Source organism: Centruroides vittatus, unplaced genomic scaffold, assembly GCF_030686945.1.
Source record: "Centruroides vittatus isolate TY-2023 unplaced genomic scaffold, ASM3068694v2 contig_1051, whole genome shotgun sequence".
Classification (NCBI taxonomy): domain Eukaryota; kingdom Metazoa; phylum Arthropoda; class Arachnida; order Scorpiones; family Buthidae; genus Centruroides; species Centruroides vittatus.
Window position 1 is genome coordinate 1,249,069 of NW_027120680.1, and position 23,790 is coordinate 1,272,858.

The 23,790-nt window shown below is 36.8% G+C and overlaps 1 protein-coding gene across 1 annotated transcript in view; it reads left to right on the forward strand.

Annotated features, from left to right (window-relative positions):
- Positions 1–22,440, forward strand: part of LOC136971566 (B-cell lymphoma/leukemia 11A-like) — an 84,313-nt gene extending 61,873 nt beyond the window's left edge. The window contains 3 exon segments of the mRNA XM_067266029.1: positions 9,323–9,730; positions 15,246–15,650; positions 15,653–22,440. Coding sequence (XP_067122130.1) covers positions 9,323–9,730; positions 15,246–15,650; positions 15,653–17,268 — 2,429 coding nt within the window. The 3' untranslated portion in view covers positions 17,269–22,440.
- The last annotated feature ends 1,350 nt before the right edge of the window (positions 22,441–23,790 follow it).

Sequence of the window (23,790 nt, forward strand, 5' to 3'; positions counted from 1 at the left end):
GTACTATAGATATGATTGAATGCAGGATATGCCAAGTAACAACTGTTCGTCATACTTCGTCACAGTCTGCCAATTCTGACTCGAGGCATTCACCGCGTCCTCAATAAACACCCAACGGGTGATGAAGTACAGGTGGCAAGAGGTCAGTTCAGATCATCTCCACCCAATGTTTACTTCACCCCCAAAAAATCTACAACGTGGCCTTAACAAATTCGAATAATACACAGCAACTTTAGCTTATCACCTCGACTCGTCATTGTTTTACATCCTTTTAATTCTACTATGCAGGTTCTTCCTATCATATAGAAAGTACAATAGGTTATTGTCTTTTTTTCTCTTCATCCTGAAGCAACCCGGACACTAAAGAAAACACAAGGTGATCGCGTGCTGCACGTTGCGTGTCTTCAACTCTCGTTGGACTTGACTGTAATTAGGGTGTACGACTTGTACCAGCCGTCTACAAGAGACATCACTTCTTCTGTCTAGTGTATAGTAATCGCGGAAATCCTCTCACTTTACTTCTTCGTGTCGAAATTTTTACATTGCGTAACGTTCGACCTACCTCGAAGAATATTTATACAGAACCTCTGAACTAAACCATGTTCTTAATGTATACGCATACACAGAAAAGAATTCCTATTTTTGTAAGTGTAAAAATAAAGCAACAAACCGTGAATGTAGGCCTTTATTCTTATCCTGTAAGAGGGCTTTCTTGCTAATCTCATGGTTATGAACAACAGCAATGATTCGCTCCAACAGCAACGTCCCGGCCGATCCTGGATCTATGGTCAATTTGACACACACACTTGATTGCATTGAGAAATCGGACAAAATTCTACACAGGAAAATATATATATATTTCCATCGAAGAATTTTCCTTATATTTCTTTATTTTAAAATCTCTTTTATTTCTTTTCTTTTCTATTATTCTAGCTTCCTGTTTTACCTTATATGTCGATAAATGTCTTCATCGAGGTTCCACTCCCTAATATCATTTCTTTCCTGTTCTTCCTGCATTTTTTCTCTATCTTTTGGCCGACAACTGAAGCTTAATTTCTGCAAATTGTCAGCAAATTTAATAATGAAATTTACGCCCTTCTTCGTCTTCGTTGAATTAAAGTAATTTCTTATCGATTATCTTTTTTAAAACAGGGAAGAACATTGATGGATTTTTAAGTGACGAATCCTTTGCCAAAGATGTCAAAACATTGAATCGAAACACACAAAAAATATTGTTAAAATTAGCAAGTGATGAAGCCGAACCTTTTAGAAATGTGCTATTGTTGTCCTTTAACACTACAATAGCCGCATAAAACAGATTAAGCACACTTCTCACAGATATAATCGTCTCCATTGTCTATCATGGGACTCGAGATCAATGTCCTTGTGTGTGGACATACACCAACTGTTGTATGTACAGTACACCTGCGTATGGGGGGTGGTGCAGTAATAAACGGAAGAGCTGTTAGGAACGAAAACTACTGCCACGCTCCAACACTTGGGCGTACTCGTGCCAAGTCCGTTGTACGCCCATAAAAAATAGGCGAAGGAGCACTTAAAATGGTTATTTATCCTTAATAGTCGATAGCCTACCCAGAGTGCAAATTGTTGTTTCGTAACGTCTGCAAGAATTTTGACAATAGCCAAATCCCCATTCGGCTTTTGTGTTAAATTCTTTCAAAAGGAGCCACACGAAACTCTTCACGTCTGTCGGATATCGAAGAAATGAAGCAAGAAATGAGCCACTTCTTAATCAAATTTGGTCCTACTTCGATCGATTTACGATAATTCTTTTTAAAGTAGATGGTTCTATGTCAACGTGTTTGAAAAATTTGCCACCAAATCCTCTGAAATTCGGTAGGATCAAACTAATTTAGTATTTCTTTCTGTCTCTCTTATTTAAAGGATGCGGAGATCCTTGTTGGAAGGATGCTTTAAATCGATAAAGAGGAAGAGGAAAAAATAGGTTAGAAGAATTTAGGTTAAACGAAGAAAAATTTCGATCAAATCAATTTGCATAATTCCCTAAAAATAAGGGGCCATAATTCTTAATTAACATTAATAGCGGCAATATCGCAATTAGAAGGCGGAATTCGATTTCCTGCTAAAGCATTCTAGACTTCCGTGATCAAAACGTGAGCTTCTTCGTCACGCCCACAGCCTGGGGTGGATTTAAGACTTCGTCATGACGTCACTACCGTATAGTAGCCCACTAAAGAAGAAGGGAAGTTGTAAATCTAGAGTTTGCGTGTCGTATACGTTAAGGTGTTGTTGGGTAGTTAATTTGAAATATTGACAAACTAACACACTATAAAAATAAGAGATCTTCACGTACGTAACTAGGTTGTCGACAATTGTAAAAATAACCCCCTTTATCATTTTTTTTCTATAGATTAATTTGTTCGGGGGTGCGGAGGGAGTAAATTGTATAGGAATGGTCATGTGACTCCGCCTACCGGATGGGCGTTTTGAGAAACTCCGAAACGACACACGGACACTTCTGGTCCTCTTTGGTCACATGGGTGTCGTTAGCAAGGTTGTTAGCAGATTGGAAACCAACTTTTGTCTCCCGAAAGAACAGTCTGAAAACTATCAATGACCAAAAGGGAATTGGTTCACTGATTGAAGACTACAATTCCAATACGCTGCTGAAGTTAATTAAAAACGATTTTCACCTCCTCCTAACTGCTCCAAACTTTATTTTTTGATTTCAAAAGTACACTTAACTTCTCCAAGGAGCGAATTGTGAAAGATAAAATGTTTCTTGTCGTTTCCACTCAACCGTGACGTCTTTAATTGTGACCGTTCCGTTTTACCCCGGATATGACGTTGTCCATCTTTTATATATACATTATTTATATATATTTCACATCAGAAAGTCTTATATAGACAGAATATTGTAAATATTTGTGTCATTGGGTCGACGTCCTTGTGTGAAATGAGGAATTCTCCACCTTTTGAACAGATTATCGTCGATAAGTATAGTTGCACACCTCTATTATTTCGCTATTTTGTCGGGTAAACTAGCAAAAACAACAAAAAAAAAATATTAAAAATAAAAATAAGTTTATCTAATTTTAGAAAAACAAGGCGAATATTTCAAAGAAAACAATTATTGTTATTATCTTTTGACGCTCCATAACTTGTTGCAAACGTCTTGCTTTATTTCCCCATTTCTTAGTATCTAAAATGTGTCGAGTAGTAGTGTTTTCTGTTCATTTTGCTAATGTTTTCCCTCTTTCTGACCGTTGCATTTTGTTCTCTGGCGTATCATAACAAGTAAAAAAGGTCGCAAACAGCCTACATAACAAACCAAACCTACACAGATGTTACCTAAAAACGTTGGTACACAGCTGTCCCCACCCAAAATGATGATTGTAGTGTATTTTGTGTTTGTTGCTTCTCCCCCTCTATAGAATCATTGCTGGTCACTCTGGCGATCAAAGTGACCCCGGGCAGTCTTTGACTTGCCAGACGTTACCCTCTGCACGGCGCCGACAAACAGACCAGTCATTGAAGGGCCCACAACCTGCCCTTGGTGTGAAAGAACTCTCTGATCGTTAGTTATAACCGTGCGAAACACTTAAAAGATGTCCTCTTGTTGCTATATCTTTGACCTTATTAATAAGGTAATTAAAATATAACTCTTAAATTCTCGGTTGCAAGGACGTGGATCGAAGTGGAATGCATTGTGAGTCCCCCTGTTAGAGGTTTAACGTGTGTATGTTAGTTGAAAATCCGCTTTTTTTTCACTTGCCTCTGTTTTATTATTGTATATAATGAGAAATTTTTGATTCTGAACGGTTGCAAACGTGCAGAATTTGAATTTGGAGGTATAAATTTAAAAGAAAATCTGTTTTAGAGGCCCAAAAATCTGAAATCAGAGAAGATTTATAATGCAAAAGTAAGGAAATAAATAAATATTAATATGAAAACTCATAAACCAAAAAACAAAAAAAAACATTTCGAAAAAATAAAAAAATAATTAATAAAGTTTATAAAAAGAAATTTAACATCTAAAAGAGAAATAAAATATAAAAATTTTACATATACATTTTTTTAGAGATGGACAAACTAAAATAAAAGATAAGAAAGCGAAAAATTCATTTTACATATTCACTTTGTTTCCGAAAAGTCATAGAAGAAAGAAAAGAATTTCATTTTCTTTACAGTATATCCACTATCTTTTATGTTTTCTTAGAAGTATAGAAGAAAGCCGAAGTAAAATTGTTCCCTTTTCTAGCCTAAGGTCAAAGATTGAAACAATGAAACAATTTAGGACACGAAACCAAGAGTTTGAAGTATACAAAGGGTAGAACTGTAAACATTTACGTGCCTATACATAAGAAAGTAACAATGGCGATTGTTACACTTTTCTACTGTTTAGTAGTAATAACAAGCCACAAACAGCCCTTCTAATATTGGTAATAAGAATCCACAAACAACCCCTTAGAATATTGGTAGTAAAATCCACGAACCCTTAAAACTTTAACCCCACAATATTGGTGGTACGAGTCTGAACTCCACAGTATTGGTAATACGAATCCAAGAACACCACTATGTTGTAATAAGATCCACGAACCCCACAATATGGATCTGCAAACCCCATAATATTGGTGATATGAGTCTGTGAATCTCACAATTTTGGTAACAAGAATCCATGAACAACTCCCACAATATTGGTAGTCGTTGAGAATTTATTGCTGCTGACTTGCACTAATAAGAACTAAAGTACCATTAAGAACACCTGCTGATGTCTTTAAAGAAAAATTCAAAAAAAAAAAAATTTTAATTGTTAAATTTTCTAAAAATATCTTTTATACATTTATATATTTTAGTAGTTGAATTTTTCAAAAATAAAATAAAGTATATTAAAACTTTCAACTCACTTTACTTGATCTTTAACTTTAATAAGTAGATTAAGTTTTGGGAGTTTTTTCTTTTGTTTTTTAGAATAGTTTTCTTTTCTTTTCAAAGTCATTTTATGGCATTTTAAACCTTTACTTTTCATTAAATTTTGTAGGAACAAAACTGAAAACAAATGGCTCTTCTTTCTTTCTAAAAAGATTCCTCTTTAAAAGTATGTCGGGTGTTTTTAGAAGTGTTTTTTAGATGTGTAGCATTAATTAATTGGAAAAATTGTTTTTAGAGTCGTTAAAACGTAATAAATGTGAGGACGAGGGGGTTAAAGTGTTAAACGAAACTTCAAAGAAAATCTAAAAAAATTAACACTTAAAATATTCTAAAAAATTACGCTTAAATGATTTTATTAAATTTTGATTTAGTTAAAAATTATGGAAATATTTTCGTTTAAATTTCATTTTAAAAAATAGGAACTCATTTAAAAATCAAAATAATAAATGAGAATTGATAAAAAGTAAGTGTAAGAATGAAAGTTTTGGAGTTTTAAAGCATTAAAAATAAACAAAATTAATTTAAGAAAATTTAAAATAAATTCGATTTTCGTACAAAATTGTATTTTTTTGGAAAATTAAATGCAAAAGTTTAGAGGAAAATTATAAAAATTAAAAAATAAAACAAAATATTTCTATGTTTAAATTAAAATTTTGAAAGGGAAAGTTGTAAAAAAATTCAAAATTTTTAAATAAAATTTAAAAATATATCTATGTTGCACTCCATTATAAGTGTAAGTTGCAACAAAACCTGAAATATTCGGGGATGTGGCACACGTTTTGAAAATTAAACACGTGCCAAAATGTAAATAAACATTCCACAAGTGTTAATTTAGAAATAATTATAAAATTAGAGATAAATTTCCTTAAAAATCTTCGTCCTTCGCTTATTCATTCGCGCCCTGTTTACGACGACTCCTCGCGACTACTATCTTTCTCTCCCCCCTTTTTTTTGCTTCTCCCTCATTCCGTCTGCGATCATCCAGTGGCGAAACAGTGAATGGCATGGAGAAGGCGTGGACTAGTCCGGCTAGTCCCAGCTAAACTGGTTTTCTTGGGCCCAGACCTGCTACAACTAATTGTGTGTATATGGTGTGTGCATGTGTCTTGGTTCTGCGCTGTCAGTCGGAGCTCTACAGCAGGCGCCTTGGGCTAGGCGAGAATGACCCGGGAAACGAGAGGTCATCCTACCAGAATATCCTGGATATTGTGGATAAGAGGTTAAAGTTCGAGTGTGGTCACTTTGCTGGATACTGCAGTTGCTTACAGTCGTGTTTTTTGTTAACTGGGTGCACTCGTGTGGACTTTCTACTACTACCACCTTTCGGCTGTCCGCTATGACAGGTATCACTAGACTTTTTTTTTGATGTTTTGAATCTGCTTCGAGGTGCTTTTCATTTTTTCTTAAATTTCCGTTGTGTCTTTGGATCCGTAAAGAGGGATGACAAGCGAATCTTTTGTAATTGTACGTTAAAAATTCGCGTGCCACCCTCCTTTGCACTTAGTTTTAATTGCTCTCGATACTTTGGCCCCTTCCATATGTTCAAAATAATCTTTCTATGCAACTTGGATCCATTTTCTAAGCAAATATTTTGCTAAAAATTGATTTTTCTACTATTTAATACCGTGTTTTACTTACTTAATTTGAAATTTTTTTATTATATTACTTGGTTAAACTAAGAACTTATCGGAATGAGGGGGTACTTAAAAAATGTCATAAATGAAATTACGAACCGCTAGATGGAGTCACTTGCAGAAAACGTACACTTGTAAAATATGATTTTTTTCTTAATATGGTCAGCATGGAGATAGATGTTTGTAAGTAAATCTGTGGCAGAGTGAGACATCTTTTATAGAAATTGTTTAAATTAATGATTATAGAAAATGTATTAAAGATAAAAGGAGATCAAATGGAGGAGGTCCGGTCGTTCTTCCTCTCTTGGACCTATCATAACTGAGAGAGTCTGTGTTAACGTTACCTTTATGTCCCGATCGTCCATTACCGGAGAATCTTTCGTCCATACACTCCCTGCAAGGATCATTGCTTCCAAGTCGTTTCTGTAAATTTAATGAAAGTCGTCGCGAAACCTTTCTCCCTCGTCCCTCTCTCCTCCCTCCAGACAGTAATATTGATTACCCTCTTCTCCTCCCATCTCGAGTAATTACACCTTCCCTCCCCTCCCAGACTTATTGACTGCTCCGTTTTTTGTCTTTTTTTCTTTCCTACGACACTCTTGCACCATAGCGCTCGGGGAACCACCGATTCCTGGCTGGATATTGTTCTGAGGTAACCTGATGAGCTTAACCATTACAGAACTACTCGGAAACGTAAGGGCTTTCAGAGGGATTGCACATAGCATTGGTTACATGACTTTTATCCCACGGATCATCGAAAACGTTGCTTACGCAACACGTTCAATGCATTCGGCAACTCTTAAACAGGGACAGTGGAGCCGCAGACGCGCGACAGGGTCATCGAGTTCAATTTGATGCTCCACCGCTGCACCAATTGCTATAATTTAGCTAGCAAACCGGGTCTTCCTGTAAACAAAGAAATGGATTCCGCACATCCCGCTTAGCTTTATTTACTACATTTTAAAGTTATTCTTGGCGTAATGAGGCCAATAATAAGTTATGCATCGTAAAAGACATGGTGCAAGAGTCGTCGACATAATTAGGAGCGCTTAACGGGTTTATACTATAGATTAACAATTATAGCTACGGAGCCGAAAAAGGTAAGATGCTATAAAAAGATGAGGCATTGTTCGATTTAGTTTCTTACACCAGAGAAACGAGGACAGTAAAATGGTTTTACGACATCCGTAAAGGTCCGAATACCTGACTGCAACATCACAAACTATGCCTCGATCTTATAGGAAAAGCTATTATACTATAAAGTCGTAACATGGCGCCGAATTGTTCGAAACACTTCTTTGTAATGGAGATCCTGTATGACGAATATTGAATACGTAATCTTCTTGCATGCGCTGCTATATAACAAAGAAGGAGATAACACCGAGCTGGGAGGATTGGGATGGGGGGTCGAACGGTGTTGCACTTGTTTGGAGAATGCCAAAATGCGATTACGACACTCCGGAAGTGTAAGAGGGGGAGAGAACGTATCGGTATCTTTACCCCGAAGTCGTGTTCGCCAAATAAACCGCTGAAACCTTTAAAGAGCAGCATAAGTTGGGGTGGAAGAAAAAAAGGAAATACGAAAAAATCTACACTAAACGTGAATATTTACTTTTTCGAATGAGGATGGAGAACGTCTTTGTGGTTTTAAATAGTTTTTGACAACCCGAAGCAAATTTCAAATTGAAAATTTGGAATTTAATGAGCAATTTTCACGGTTTGTTAGAGATTTTTCTTGCCATTTTTTTTCTTTTTTCCTCCTCCGTTTCTTTTCATAAATTAATTAGATTTCTTTATAATTTTAATCACCAAATTATCGATATTTGAATTCATCATCTACAATATATAGGCTATATATATATATAACTAAATTAGTTTAATGAACTTTAAACTAATAAAGAGCTAAAGTTCACGACCGTCTTTGACGTCAGACCAATTCATAAGGATCAATAGGAGAACTGTAAATAATATCAGGACAGAGAGAAAGGATGTTAAAAGACGAGAAGATGTTAATAGAGGAAGAGCACCTTCGATCGCTCCAACCTGAAAAACTGCCATGTACAATAGGCCATGTGGCATTATCTGTGCCTGTTTAATGTAGGAAATAAATATGTATGTAAACACACGGATATTAGCATAATGCGAAATGAATGAGGAGTCACTCTAACCCCTGATTATGCGGTTGGTGTTAGGGGGTTCCCCTCTAAGCTCGGATTGAACAGTCTCTTTATATTTATCTCCTTTTAGTAAGATCTTTATCTTTGCCAATAACTCTGCTTCTTGTTTTTTTCCTTCCCTCCCTCTCTTCCTCCCCCCTTTCCTTGCTATCTTAAACCACTTCATGAACTGAATTGTTAACACATTTATTTTTTCTTAACCCCGCGCGCCTGTTTTAAAATTTTAATTTTTCTTACTTACTAAAGCTTGTGTTTTGCATACGATACCTCCCTTTAAAAAATGACTAATTATGTGCTGTGTTTTTTAAGTGTATATATATAATATATATATAGAACCCTTGGGCATTTTATAATCTTTTATATTAATTATATCTATGTTTATATCCCCGAAAGTTGGTCCATTGTTAAGATACATTCTCGTTTAAAAAGGGGCTGCGATAGATGATTATCGTTATATCGAAGCTCGTTTTAAAAAGGGGTGGAAGTTAAGAAATTAATTACGGGAGGCTAGTTTAAAGTGTAGAATTTTTTTGAAAAATCGAGTGGGATTGTTAAGGCAACGATACTGATCTGTGTGCCTCCCTCTGTCTCTTTCAGCCGACACGGACCTGGTCCAAGACACCCTAATATGCGGAGTGTGTCAGAAAGATTTCCCTTTATCGGACATCGTCCGCTTTATCCAGCACAAAGTGCAAACGTGTAACAAAGAGAACTACCTTCTGTACGATGACTCCGATTACGAAAACGACAACGAAGGCTCAGGTGTCCAAGAAGTGGTCAGGAGTCGAAGGCCAAGTATATCGGCACCGATATCAAAGAAGGATAAGAATATGCCTAGGCCATCTTCGGCCGCTGCAAGGGATGGTGAAGAAGATGGGGCCAGGTCGCCCGCATCGGCTAGTTTACGCGAAAATGGTGGAGGTAAAGAGGACACGTCACCAAAGTCGTCGGTGTCGAAAGATGGGGTGGAATCGGCGACACCACCCGCCACCATGACGAATTCAGGTGAGCAAAATATCTTCATTGTCCTCCTTTTTCACACCAAAAAAATCATCACGCAATCTTTCATATTTTTTGATATTTCTTTATAAATTTTTGGAAATGCCTGAAGCTCCGCTGAACTTTTGAGCAGTAAGACTATCCCCCCTACAAAACTTACTATCTTCTAGTTAGAGCCAAACCCGTACTTTACATACTTTCAACCCTCAGAAAGGACATGGTCTTTAAGGGTGTTCTTTATGTAACTAAAAATTATTCTGCAAGGGTCATAATATATATTTCTATCTCTTACATCAAGATCCTCGTAGCAGTTTTAACCTAGAAGGGTGAGGACGCAAGACGATTTTTATCCCCTTTGCAAGACGCGATTCGTGCCCCAAATTTCTCAGAAGAGCCCTTAACTAACTATCAAAACGTCACTTTTCGGTCCCAATGTCCATCATGGGGGCAATTTTTATTCACCTTTAGCTCGACGCCGCGTAACTAATGGGCCTTGCAGTCTAACATTTGGATCATCTTTACACGCTTGCTTTACCTCTATAAATCGCCAAGTGTTATATAGTTATACACACCAAGAAAGTTGTTCAGAAAAAAAAAATACAGGAGGATCTCTCCATTGGTACTCTTGAAAGATTAAGACTATTTCGTGTTGGGTCCATTAGAGAAAAAGTTGCATCCCTCAGGGAACATTCCCTTCACAAGTTGCCCCTCGGGACTTCCTTAATGACGTAATTTTGGAGCGGACAACTTTGTAGTGATTTTTCATCAATGTTTTCAAATACTCCACGCTTTGCTTCTTTATGCTGCTATGGCACTAATTCTAACTAATGCTTAGAGATTTGCTGTGATTAAATTTAGAAGAACTTGCTCTCTTTACTAGAAATCAATACTTAGAGCACCCTAAACTTAATAACATTCTAACGACAATTTATTTATGTATGGTATGCTTCTATGGAAATCCCAGATTTGCACAACGATAAATATATAAGGAGACACTAGAGTGCTTCAAGAAGAATGCTCTTAGAGATAATTAAATCAATTTCTTTCCTTTAAGGAACATTAAACCTCTTAGTTCCAAATTCTGAACCTGGAACCAAGAGGGGTAATCACCTTTAGAACGATTGACGATCCGATCGGTTCAAACTTAAAGCTGGCAATCAAAGAGTTGATTTTGGTCAAAGTTTAACAATAGCAGACTTCATACGGGTGAAGAACAAAAAAAATACCTTCGTCTCGTGCTCTGCAAGAGGTCACTGACTTCTTTCGTAGTGTCAAAGTGTAAAGTATTTTACGTCATTAGACTGTGTCGAAGGTGTCGTGACCTTCCCCCTTTGGGTACAAGAAAGGTGAAATGGAGACCGAAATCCCCAAATCGAATTTAATTTAGTTGTCTGGTGGACATTGCGATAAAGCAAAATGGAGGAGGGAAAGAGTGCATTCATCTTGCGAAATTCGTTACAGTTGATGATAGTTTTCGATCTACTTAATGACGTAAGATGATTTTACCTTTACAATTTTAATGCATTAGTTGTTTTTTCTCTCCTCCTCCTCCTCCTCTTTTGCCTCTTCATTCCAGGTTAAATTACACGCTTAATAGAGTTATAAAGAGCATCGCTAAATGCCTTGCTTCATCATTTTTGGGGTTTCTGGCGATGCGATTTTATCGATTTTACAACTAATAAGTACGCTTCATTCGAAAATTACACCCGCCATTTTCCGCATTTTTCGTATTTTTACCTTGCATTTACGCTAAATTTATGCACAAGTAGGCTCTTATTTATCAAATAAACGATTTATGCACCTGTTAACGTTGGCGGTAGGCACATACGAAAACACGACTCGCGTATGTGGCCTTGTTTAATTACTTAAGATCGACTAAGAAAAAGGCCAGGAAAGGGACGATTGAAACCTAATTGTTCGGCATTTTTCCAATTTTTATGAAATTTTAACTTTGTAGAAAAGAAGATTTTATCATGTAAACGATCTATGCACCTGTTATCATTCGTAGAAGACACATACGAAACACCGAAACGTGTGTCTGTGTTTGTGAGTGTGTGCGTGCGTGTGGTTTTGCCTAATTACTTAATGTTAACTAAGAAAGGGGTCCTGAAAGGGGTGATTGTTAGGAATCTTTACGCTAAATTTATGTAGAAGAAGGTTCTTATATATCATATAAATCGTTTATGCACCTGTTGTAATTTATAGAATGCACATACGAAAAACTGAATCGTGTGTGGCCTCGTTTAATTATTCAACATAGACTAAGAAAAGGGTTGTAAGTGGGGTTGGTTGTTAGGAAATTTTATCATTTTTACGTTAAATTTATGCATATAAAGGCTCTTGTTTATCAGACAAACCATTTATGCACCGTACGAAGATACACTTGTGTGTGTGGCTTTGTATAATTACTGTTAACTAAGAGAAGGATCCAGAATGGCGAGGTGGGAATTTCTCGCATCTTTGCTCTAAATTTACGCAAAACAAGGTTCTTATTTATCAAATAAACCACTCACTCACCTTTGACCTTTATAGGAAACACCGAATCGCATGTGGCCTTGTGTAATTACCATAAACTAAGTCAAGTAGTGATCGAAACAGAAAAGAATCGTTAATTCGATTACAATAAAGGATCAAAATCATGTAATAGCATGAGAAATTAATTAGAAATAAGTACTTTATCGTTAATTATATTTACCTTAATAGCCTTAATGATTCGAATTGCGTAAGGTGACGTGAGCTGAGGGTTAAAAAGTAAACATAAGCGAATATTTGAGAAGCGAAACCAGACAGAAAGAGAGAAAAAAAGAGGGGGGAAGGAGACGTTTGTAGACGAAGGGTCTAACCTTAAACATATTTACAGCAAGGGCGGAAGAGGATATAGAAAGTAAAGGGTTAAATGGGAGGCGTAATCCACGTATCACGTTTCTGGTTTCCATTACGGTCACGTATCTTCAATTATCTGGCCAAACTTGCCGGGGAGGAAGGGCAGAAAGACGAATTAATCTCAACCAGCTTTCTCTTGTCCCTTTTTTTTATATATATCCTCCTTCTTCTCCAACTAAGATCGTGTATTTAATCCGTGTGAAGTGATAAAGTTTCTTTTATTAAGTGATTTATGCCGTGTTGCTGTAATTGCTTTACGTCATACGTCTCTCTACTCGCAGTGTGGATCGTTCTCCAAACTGATTTTTGTCTCTAAAAAATGATAAAATAAAGCTTTGAGGAATTAATCTTAATTTAGTCTAGTTAATTCACTAACTGGGTTTAGAAAGTAAACTATTGAGTTACTTTGAAAGGGGGTTAATGAGAAGTAAGGGTGATGTTTTAAGTATTTTAATTCGCTTGTGTGATTTTATAGTTGAAAAGTGGGACGTTAAAGGGTTGGAAGTGTCTCATTTTTCGTACTTTGATACGGAATTGGACAGACAAACAGACAGTTCAAAAGTTCTAATTATGATGCGTGAAATAAAGAAAGGGCAATTCATTATTGTGTTTGTATTTTTGACGGTATTTTTATTGTTTTAACACACCTTTTGATTTAAAATTGAATCAGAGGATTAATTGACTCTGATTCAACTCCATCAGAGCCTGATTCAACTCTGTCAGAGGTTTATTTGACTGTGATTTAATACCGAATAGGAGGACTAATTGATTCTGATTTAACCATGGTCAAAGGAATAGTTAATTATAATTTAATCTAATTTTGGAGGATGTGTTGACTCTAATTTAACTCCTAGTTAACTGCGAATTAAAGGGTTAGTTAGTTGTGATTGAACTCTAAAGCAGAGAGCGATTGATGAATTGGTTGTGTTTGAATTACCTCCTAAATTTCTTTCAAAGATTGAAGATATAGAGGTAAAGATGCACTTACTTTTAGCACTCCAAACAATATTAAAGGTGCATATACAGTAGTGTTATGACTTTGTGCATTTAAAAACATTCAAATGACTTCGGGACACTTTGACTCTACAGAAAGAATTCGATTTAAGTTGTACAAAAGAAAAGGTGCAGCCTTTCTAGGAGGGGAGTTTATAAGAATATCTTAAGCATACCGAACCCACTTTACTGGAATTCTATAGTATTTTATTGAATTTTACTGCAAATATGCAAATCTCTTTAGGCACCATTTTTCGTTTTGCCTCTTACTTAAAGAATTAAGGGTGTCGTACAATTTGCAAACTTTAAACCCTTTCTGATTTTCCTCATCCATCATAAGAAGTGGTTCACGAAGTGCAAAAAAACATGCTACTGTAGTAATATCTAGGATTTAAGGAATGTCAAAAGTCAGGAAACTCTACGTTGCAGAAAGCATTAAACATTTGCATGATAAAAACACATGGGTGGAGGTAGGTGTAACTTGCATAACTGCAGAAGGTTAGTGACACATGGCGGGTCCTCTTCAACTCTTTGACCTTCGGGTCGCCAGCCTAAAACGAAGGTTACGCCGTCCTATGAACGTCCACCCTACAGATTTCACCTGTATTTGGGTGGTTACGCGTTGCACACGTCCATAATATCGTAACGAAGAAACACCTAGTGTTACGTCTCTTCTACTGCCACGTGCGCTCTGTTAGACGATGTCTGACCTTTGTTAGAATCCCCTTTCGGTGACATTAATTAATTTTTAATGATTTTAGCCCATTGTAGTCTCCCCTGGAAGGTACACTTAATACACTACTCGGCATTCCTTGATACGTAGACATTTTCTATTCAGACTTCTCTTTAAAAAAGTACATTTTAAAAAAAATAAGTATTGAATTTTAAATAAATTTTGAAGTAATTTAATAGAAAAGTAACATTATATTATTATTTATTTTATTGATTTTTATGGGGTAAATTACTCGTGCTTACAAGACTCATTATTCTTCTCTCTACTTACGGAGACGAAAAGTGCATCTGCTGATAACATTAGCAGATAAATATTTTTTTAAAAATCAATAATTTAATGTACTTTTTATAAAGAACACAGTGTTTTTTATACATAAAACTTGTTGATATCTGCGCGACTGACATCAACCCATTAGCCTCTTATTTAGGATCGTATCCGACAATTTATGGAAAATTGAGATCTTATCATCAATTAATCCTGCTCGTGTCAAAAATCTGGAGATGCTGAAGAACAATGTCTGTATTTTTTTTAGAATTTTTTATATATTTTTTAGAAGAATCCAATCAGTGCTGTGTAAACTGATCTCCCTCCAAAACACATTATTCAATCCCGGTGCTACCGTGTAAAATATTAAAGAATACTTTAACAATAATTCATACTCAGCTTGGGTAGATGTGTAGCAATATAGTATTTATTTAGAGAACAAGATTACTATTTGGCTCGGATGTGCATTAATGATTCATTTTGTGGGGTCGTCGACTTAATCATTTTGCTTTGCTCCTCTCCTTTTTTTCTTTTAAAAAAATACTAGCAATATTATGAGTGATGATGGAATCCACGCGACTTGTTTTTTCCCCTTGATTTTTTTGCCGTTTGTGACTTAAATCTGCTGTTTTTTCTGTTTCTTTACAGCGGAACCGAGCAGCTATACGTGCTGTACGTGCAGACACACGTTCGGTACAGCGTGGAACCTCATCCAACACGTCCAGAATCTACACGGCCTCAAAATCTACGTGGATACGTCATCGGGGGCCAGAAGCCAAGAAACTTCGCCAGTGACTTCTGCGCTAACGCAGCAGCTCGGGCTGGACACCACACCTCACAATGCACTGCAGTTCCTCCGATCGCCTCTTAGTGAGAGGCAGTTCGGAACCCCGCTCAATACTACAACAAACTTCCTAAGCCGTTCCTCTAGTCATGATTTCAGACCAGATTTATTGGGTGACCAGTTCCATAGGTTGAACCATCAAACGCCTCTCGGCATCACACCCTTCGAAGCTCACCGTTCAACTTTCGATAGGACACGTGGTGGCACTCTAGTCTCGGTTTTGAACCTCAGATGGACTTCTATTCCCAAAGACTCAGACAGTTGGCAGGTGCGACCAGTCCGAATTCCCTCGCTTCTCCCAGGAAGTTGACGTCACCGTTTCCAACACCACCCCAACCTCTTTCTACAAGACCTTCTTCTCTACCATCGACGCCGTCGTCTACACCGCAACCGTCGTCTCACCCACCTCAGTCACACCCTCAACCCCCACAGTCGTCGTGTTCTTCTACTAGTAGCAAGTCGAGTGAACAACCTTCCTCACCTAAGATGAAGTCCTGCGAATTTTGCGGCAAGTCCTTTCGGTTTCAGAGCAATCTAACCGTTCACAGGAGGTCTCACACGGGTGAGAAACCGTTTAAGTGTCACATCTGCAATCACGCCTGCACGCAGGCCAGCAAGCTCAAGAGGCACATGAAGACCCACAGGGAAAAGTCGCAAATGTCCGAAAATGCGAGTATAGACTCGGGGCGCTCCACCCCCGATTCCAGTGCCGGAAAGGACGGGGGACACAGCAACTGTGATGAAGACCTATCCGACGGACAGGGTGCCGACAATGAGGAGGAGGAGGAAGAAGAACTAGACGAAGACGAGGAGGACCTGGAGGAAGAGGACCCCGAAAATTCCATGTGCGAAGCGGTGGCCGAAGACCTTTCTACAAAAAACCACGAGAATAACGAGATCAAATCGGAGAATTCGAACGACGGTCAAGCGGCGAGAAGGTCACTGTTAGGTGAAGTGATGGAGAAGATCGGGCTCAACAACATCCAACAATACAGCGAAGCGTACAAGCAAGCATTGGTAGAAAGCACAGTGAAGCGCGAGAAGCCATCCCCGGGTCGAGATGGCTCCATCATGGTAAGCAGCGGGACGGACGATGGCGATCATCACACGCATCCTCATCACCATCATCACGGGTCGAGAAGGGATGGAGGGAACAAGATCTTGGGCCCCTCCAGTTTGGATTTCGGTGCTCCCACCCTCCTAGGTGCTTTCGACGAGCACTTCAACGCTGGCAAAAGGTTAAAGTTGGACGTCGGGAGCGAAAACAGTCGCGAGAGCCTATATGCCGGAGTTTGGCTCCCGTCCGTCCCCCCTACATATCGTGATCTGTACTTAGGGATGCCACCCGTATCATCCACGGCGTCGGGTACAGATACTGATCGCAGGAAATCATCTTCATCCACAGAAAGTGCCTTGAAGTCGTCGACTGCCAATTTGGTCGGTCCACCAGCCTCCACCAGTCCTCGCCCCGGCACCAGTGGCGTCGGTGTACCAATTAAGCCAAAGGAGAGACGTAACGACACGTGCGAGTATTGTGGAAAGGTGTTCAAAAACTGTAGCAACCTCACCGTACACAGACGTTCTCACACGGGGGAGAAGCCATACAAGTGTGAACTTTGCAGCTACGCTTGCGCCCAGAGCTCAAAGCTCACGCGACACATGAAGACACACGGCAGACTCGGCAAAGACGTTTACAAATGTAGGTTCTGCGACATGCCGTTCTCTGTGCCTAGCACGTTAGAGAAACACATGAGGAAGTGTGTGGTCAACCAGAACATCAACCTAGCATTGGTCGATAGGGACTCGGACTCCAAGGAGATCACGTGATGACGGCAGACACCTCAACTTTTTTGTTAATCACGTCTTCGAGATACGACCCATCCGGGGTAAATCACCAAAAAATGAACCATCGCAGGATCCCCGGAAAGGGTATGCACTATTATTAAAAAAACAAAAACACTAAATGCTGGGGGTTTGTTTCGAGGTCCGTTGTTTGTTTCTATCTATTTCTCTGTGTGTAATTTTTGCGTGTTGGTGTACGAAGGGGGTGGGTAATAGGCGCGTGCACAGCCTATTACTAGGACGCTAGTCCCTTGACATTTTTTGCTCTTCCAAAGGGTCGGATTGAATGAAGCTCAGTTGATGTTTTTTAATGAATAATGAAGTGCCCATCACTGCGTTAGATATGCATCTCGTTGTCTTTATCTGACCTGATATAAAAAATGTGAACTAACTACACATAGAAAGAAGAAAGAAGCACTTAATATTGGTGGTATATTCAAAATAAATAAGAAAATATGCGGTTTTTAAAGCTGTTTATCGTGTTTCACACGATGTAAAATAACGTCTATGGTATAACCATTTCTCCCGAAATCCATGGTTGTGTTGACATAAAATGAAAATTACTAAAGAAGCTGTCTATTTTAGGCTTATCAGATGCATGCTAAAGCATGAAAAATCATCTTAAAAATACCTATCAACCCCCGAGCGAATTATAAAAATAAATAAACATTATCTTCACTATTAATTCTGTTAATGGGAAATTCAAGGAGAGGAAGCTAAGAGCAAAGTCCTGCTTACAGAAAACATGCAACAAAATAATAATAACTCCTAAAAATTATACATTCTGTTGCCTTTCTGTGCATAGTTTAAAAGTATACTAAATGCTGATTAGATCACACGTGTAGTAATTAGGAAAAAAAGAATCGTCTGTGCTGTAAACACTGGCCAAGCCAGCTTTTCTTTAAAGGATTTTTTTAAAATTTTCTCCTAAAATTTCTTTGTTTCCTATATACCATTTTGCATCCTTCTCCTCCTCGTTAAAGACTTCCGACAATCATCGAGTGCAACCCCTTCTTTACTTTATCTTCAAGAAAAAAGAACACACACATACACATACACACATGCATACACACACCTTAAAGCTCCCTCGTGTTTCTTTAGAAGGAAACGGTGGTCGTTTATATACTTAAGTGTCATTTGTGTGAATGGGTAAGCTTAGAATATCTTAAATTCCGTTTGTTTAAGACGAAGAATAAGATTTAAAAAAAATTATACAAAAAACCTGCCTTTGTCATCATTCAAGTGCCTGTGGTTAGTTCCGCAACATGAGACAACCTGCACGAAAGAGATACGAACACGTAGTGTGTGTATGTGAGAATGAGAAAATGTTAAGATTTTTTTTAACATTTCTTCATAAAAAAGATAAATTTAAAAAATACAGTTTTTTGTTATGTAAGGACCCGGGAAGAGTTGAATTGTTTACGTTTTTGCTTTTGAATCTTCCCCCTCACTTTTAGTCAGGTGTTCATTCCTGTTACGTAACATTCAGGTGTTATAATTTCCCCACCTTCAGTCATATTAAAGGAATTACACCTCACTTCTAGTAAGGTTTTTGAAAGTTATTGTTGAATTGCTTCTGTTGAACGCGAGGAATCTTTTTTTGAATATTAAACACGGGGCTTCTAACTTCCCCCTTTTTGCACACTATTTAAAAAAATCACGTGTGCTTTTTTTAAACTAACAAGTACAAATTTGCCCCTATATAATAATTAATAATAATGATAATGATGATGATAATAATAATAATAATATATTTACGTCATGTGCTGTTGTGCCATCATCCTTTTGTCTGCTTCGTCAAGTGCGAGTCACCATGAAGAAACGTTATATACATATCTGAATAAATTAATGAACCGTGCATAAATTAATTTCTGGGCCTATATAAATATATACATATATATATTATATATATGTATATATATATATGCAGTAAATAAATGTTTCTGAATGGTATAAAGTGCTTGAAGAACCAGAACTTTACCCCTTCTAGAGGTATATTTAACTTGTTATTTCTTTAGCAATGTTATATATTAGTGATGATCCCATTTTTTGGGTTATGTACGTTAAATACGTAACAAAAGATAAACTTTTTGAGCGTTTTTAAATGCGGGGTATCCTTTGTAGACCACACAAACTCTTTAAACAGAGGGACTCTCCTTCCCCCACCTACCTCTATCACTTCTTCAACGTCACACAACAGATTTCGTGTGAAATGAATACAAATTCTCACCCACCCCATTTATTTTTTTTTAATTTCTTATAACCCACCCGCGATTGTATATAAATATATATATATTGAAAGAAAGTTATGTTTTTCTCCCTTAAAAATTTACTAATTCCTTAACCGGGTAAGGTAACAAAACACAAAATAAATAAAGTCATTTTTTTAGAAGGAATGGAGTTTTTAGAACCTGTTTAATCAGTAATCGGATGCAGGTATATGTGATGTTCGTTTAACTTCCCGATTTAAAGAAAACCAACAGTACAATGACGGCAGTGGTGTGACCACACTCCACCTCCAAGTAACCTCTAGTGAAATCCCCTTTTTATAATTTGTCCACCACTTTAACTCACAAAATCTAGCCTGCGTGTATAGAAAAATGAACTAATTTGCTCACCATACCTCAACACTTAGGAAACAACTCGAAATGGTTGTTTCCTATAAACATAATGGTGTTAATCGTGCATTAGTTAGGACCGTTTAACTATATGTGTGTATGAACCCCCCAAAAATGATCTTATTTTCCCCACACCCCCAAGTCTTAGACACGTGAAGGGGAATTTATAAGGATAAGGCTCCCTGTGCTTTAGATTTAAAAAAAATTATATATATATATATATTATTATTATTCATTCTGCTTTTGAAAAGTAAGAAGTTGTATTAAATAAATAAATAAATAAATAAGGAGGAGAACAACAACAACAACAACAAGACTGTGGTAAATAAATAAAAATATTAAAAACTACACGTTGCCTTACAAGTGTGCACACGTCGGCATCCTTGCTCCATCTGGATGACACACTGTTTTCCACTGCCTCTCTTCCTGGTAGCCATGGCAACTGTTCGTTCGAGTTCTCCCTTTCTGTATCCTTGCCCCCTCCTTCTATAGCCCGCATGCACCATGCAATAATGTCATCTGCTACTATAATAACAGTTGCTCACTTTAAAGATTGTGCATTTGTTTGCTTATGATATTGAATTGTATCGTCTTTTTCTACCCCTTTTTTTCTCCTATTCTTCCTTCCAAAATATCGAAGAAATTGTCTAGGAACAATGGGAATTCCTTACTGATGTTAACGAGTAGAAAATAGACAGTGTTATTGCTTTCAAAATTGTTAGAAAGGTCCCCAAAAGTTTTGGTTTATCGTGAGGAATGTGTTGAGTTTTAGTAGATTTATCTTAAAAAATCTCTTGTTTTTGGGGGGAAAATAATAAATTTACACAACTAACTAATTGTAGAAAGTATAATTGAGTTCTTCCTTGCAGAATTTTTGATAAGAAATTGTAAATTTTGTACATAAAACGTTTATTTGCATGGTTGAAACAAGCTCAAATGTGATTTTCGAAGGCTCAAAATTCAATAATTTACAAAGGGGAAAAAAATCTTTTCAATATTAATTTTTGTACATAATTTTAAGAGCCTTCCTTCCTCAGTTTATAACCTTTATCTATGGGAGGATAGTGTACATAATAGTTAAAAATTGAGGCTGTATAAGTCATAAGAAACTCAAAAGTATAAAGAAAGGCTAACTCTTACGAACGAAGCCATGGCATCCACAAGAAAAAAAAATAAATAATAATAATAAAATAAATAAATAAATAAAAATTTTTGTATAGAGAGATAAAGTTAAAGTAGTCGCGTCTGGTGTGTATTTTGTCGTGGTGTTCGTTATACACGCACTGGGGGGATGATAATACGGTACATACACCAGGGCTTAGGGCATCACAGTTATATACTACGGGTGGTGTGTCTTGTTTAAAATTTTTTTTTTAACTATCTTCCTTACTTTACGCCCCTTCTCACGCTTATTCCTACACGTTTTTGAAGCAGGAAAATGCCCTCTTTTATTCGTATACAACCTCATCTTCCTCCTTCTCTTTGTACAAAACAGTAAACCCCCCACAATTTTCGAGTGACGACTGTGCAATAATTGGCTCCAAGGATCTTTGTGGAGCTACTGTCGTCTGATCAGTACTTTGGTTGCTGTTTTCTGTTTTATTTGTGAACGTATGGTTGTACAACATTCACTTCTATGGGGTCTACCTGAATCCTTTCTATGAGGATCTTCTTATATATCTTTGAATATGCACCAAAACTATACTGTAACCTTTTAGCTCAACCTCGCATATTTCTGTACCTCTCACGAGACAATCCCTTCATTTAAAGTGTTAAAATTTCAAAAAATAACACCAACTTCTAACGAATTAAACTCGTGTATATGCAAACTTTTTAACTGTTTCAATCTTTCAAACCTCATAACTCAGGTATGGATCAACAGGTAGATTATATATCTCTAAAGAAAATTCCGTCTCTTAAATCGATCTTTATGGACGTGTGTGCACTATTGTTGCAATAATTGAATCCTAAACTTTCATCTCAGGCCAAAGGTGCTGCCATGTTTTGGTGCAAATCCGAATTTCTCTTGATGAAGATCCTCACTTGAACGAATTGAGGAAGACCCTTTATTATTTTACTGTGTTTTCTTTCGATTATTTATTTTACAGAAAGTGATTCTCCTCCATAGAGCAATAGGAATTATATATATATATATAAATAGAAAAAAAATATGTTAATTTGAGGGGGGAGTGACGTGTAAAGGGAGTTTTTTGAAACCTTTCCATAAAGTCCCACGTGGTTTTTTTGAGGAGATACACTTTTTTGAAAGAGAAAAAAATAAATAAATAAAAATAAAAGAAAATTAACTACACTAGTTGTCTTTTTGAGGAGTGTTCTTTTTGTAATATTTTTTTAACTGTAGCAAATGGAAAGAATTTTAAAAAAATAAGAAAAAAACAAAACTACTTTGCTTGTACCAGTATTAGGTTGTCTGTTCCCTTCTTGTAACATGTCTGCATGTCCATGTATATTGATATGTTGTGAAGACAAATTTTATTTATGGATTGAGATTTATAAATTAAAACCTACTGCAATGGAATTTTATGTCTTGAGAGTTTTTATTACTATTTTTAAAGAAAATACACCTTACATTTATTAGAAATCCTCGCTCGGGTGTACGCGAACAGCAGGAACTTACGCCTATATTTGGAAGGGTGTCGCGTGTTCTTACGTCATTTATAAATTTAATTGAGCACAGATATGTTTTATGTACAAAAAATGCGTACAAATGATGTAGGTAAGTGTACAGTACGCCTATACTAAACGTGTCAACAGGTCAACTTATGAAGATCCCCTAGCACAGCTGTGATTTGTATATTATATACATATACATGCTCATTATTCATTCATATCTACTGTACATGTGTAAAGACATATACCATTGTGTAATGTTAAAACGTATACATCCATACCTGCTGAACGCATTATTTTGTACTTACAATAAGTGTAAGCTGTAGGTATGCCCTTTATACGAAGTTACTTACCTGTATATACAGTATTTTAAAGGTCACATCGACTGTGTACACCATTATTTACTTTCATTACTGCTTTAAAAACACATCAAAGTATATATAATCAATAAAACTCTAACCATTTATTTACCTTACATCTCTCGTACATACTCGCAAATAATAAAATTTTAAAATTTAAAGAACAAACAAAATATAGTTTTCTAGAAATAAAGTAAACAATAAACACAATTTAAAATTATTTAAATATTTAATGTACTAATTCCGCTCGAAAGTAATTATTTTTAGTTGAAAATCCAGAAAGAAATACATTCAACCCCTTGAAAATCGTGTAAAATGTATTTTAAAAAAGGTTTTTAACACGAGATACAAGGACTAGGTGTTCATACAATTGAAAAAAAAGGAGAAAATGAATTTTTTTCTGGCATCCTCCGGAAAATTTATCCAAAATTTCACACTCGGATGAGTCGAGTCAATTATTTTCCTTTCTTCTAATTGTATAAATACTGAATGGTATAAGGTGAAAAAATATATATGAAAAGCATCAGCCTCCGGGTTTTCTATGATGCAGATGAAAGAAAAGAGTATCTGTGAGAAGCTGAAAGAGAAGAGGACATAGCAAACATGACCGTCCAAGATTACATCCTTTTGTTGACGATACATTTACAACTCCCGCAGTATGTTTGCACAACTCCTGTGCTCTATATGTTCGTTGCCAGAAGCAAATAACATAGCGAAGCTCCAGTTTGAAATTCATGGTCCAAGACGCAAGCCGTAAATTGCCTCACGCATCACGAAGATCGCGTGCACCGATTCGTCACCTATACAAAACGAAGATTGGCTCAGATCAGCTTGTTTGTTCAAGTATATCCTGTAAAAGAAAGAACATGTGAAGATGGTGAAGGTGGTGCCAGATTTCT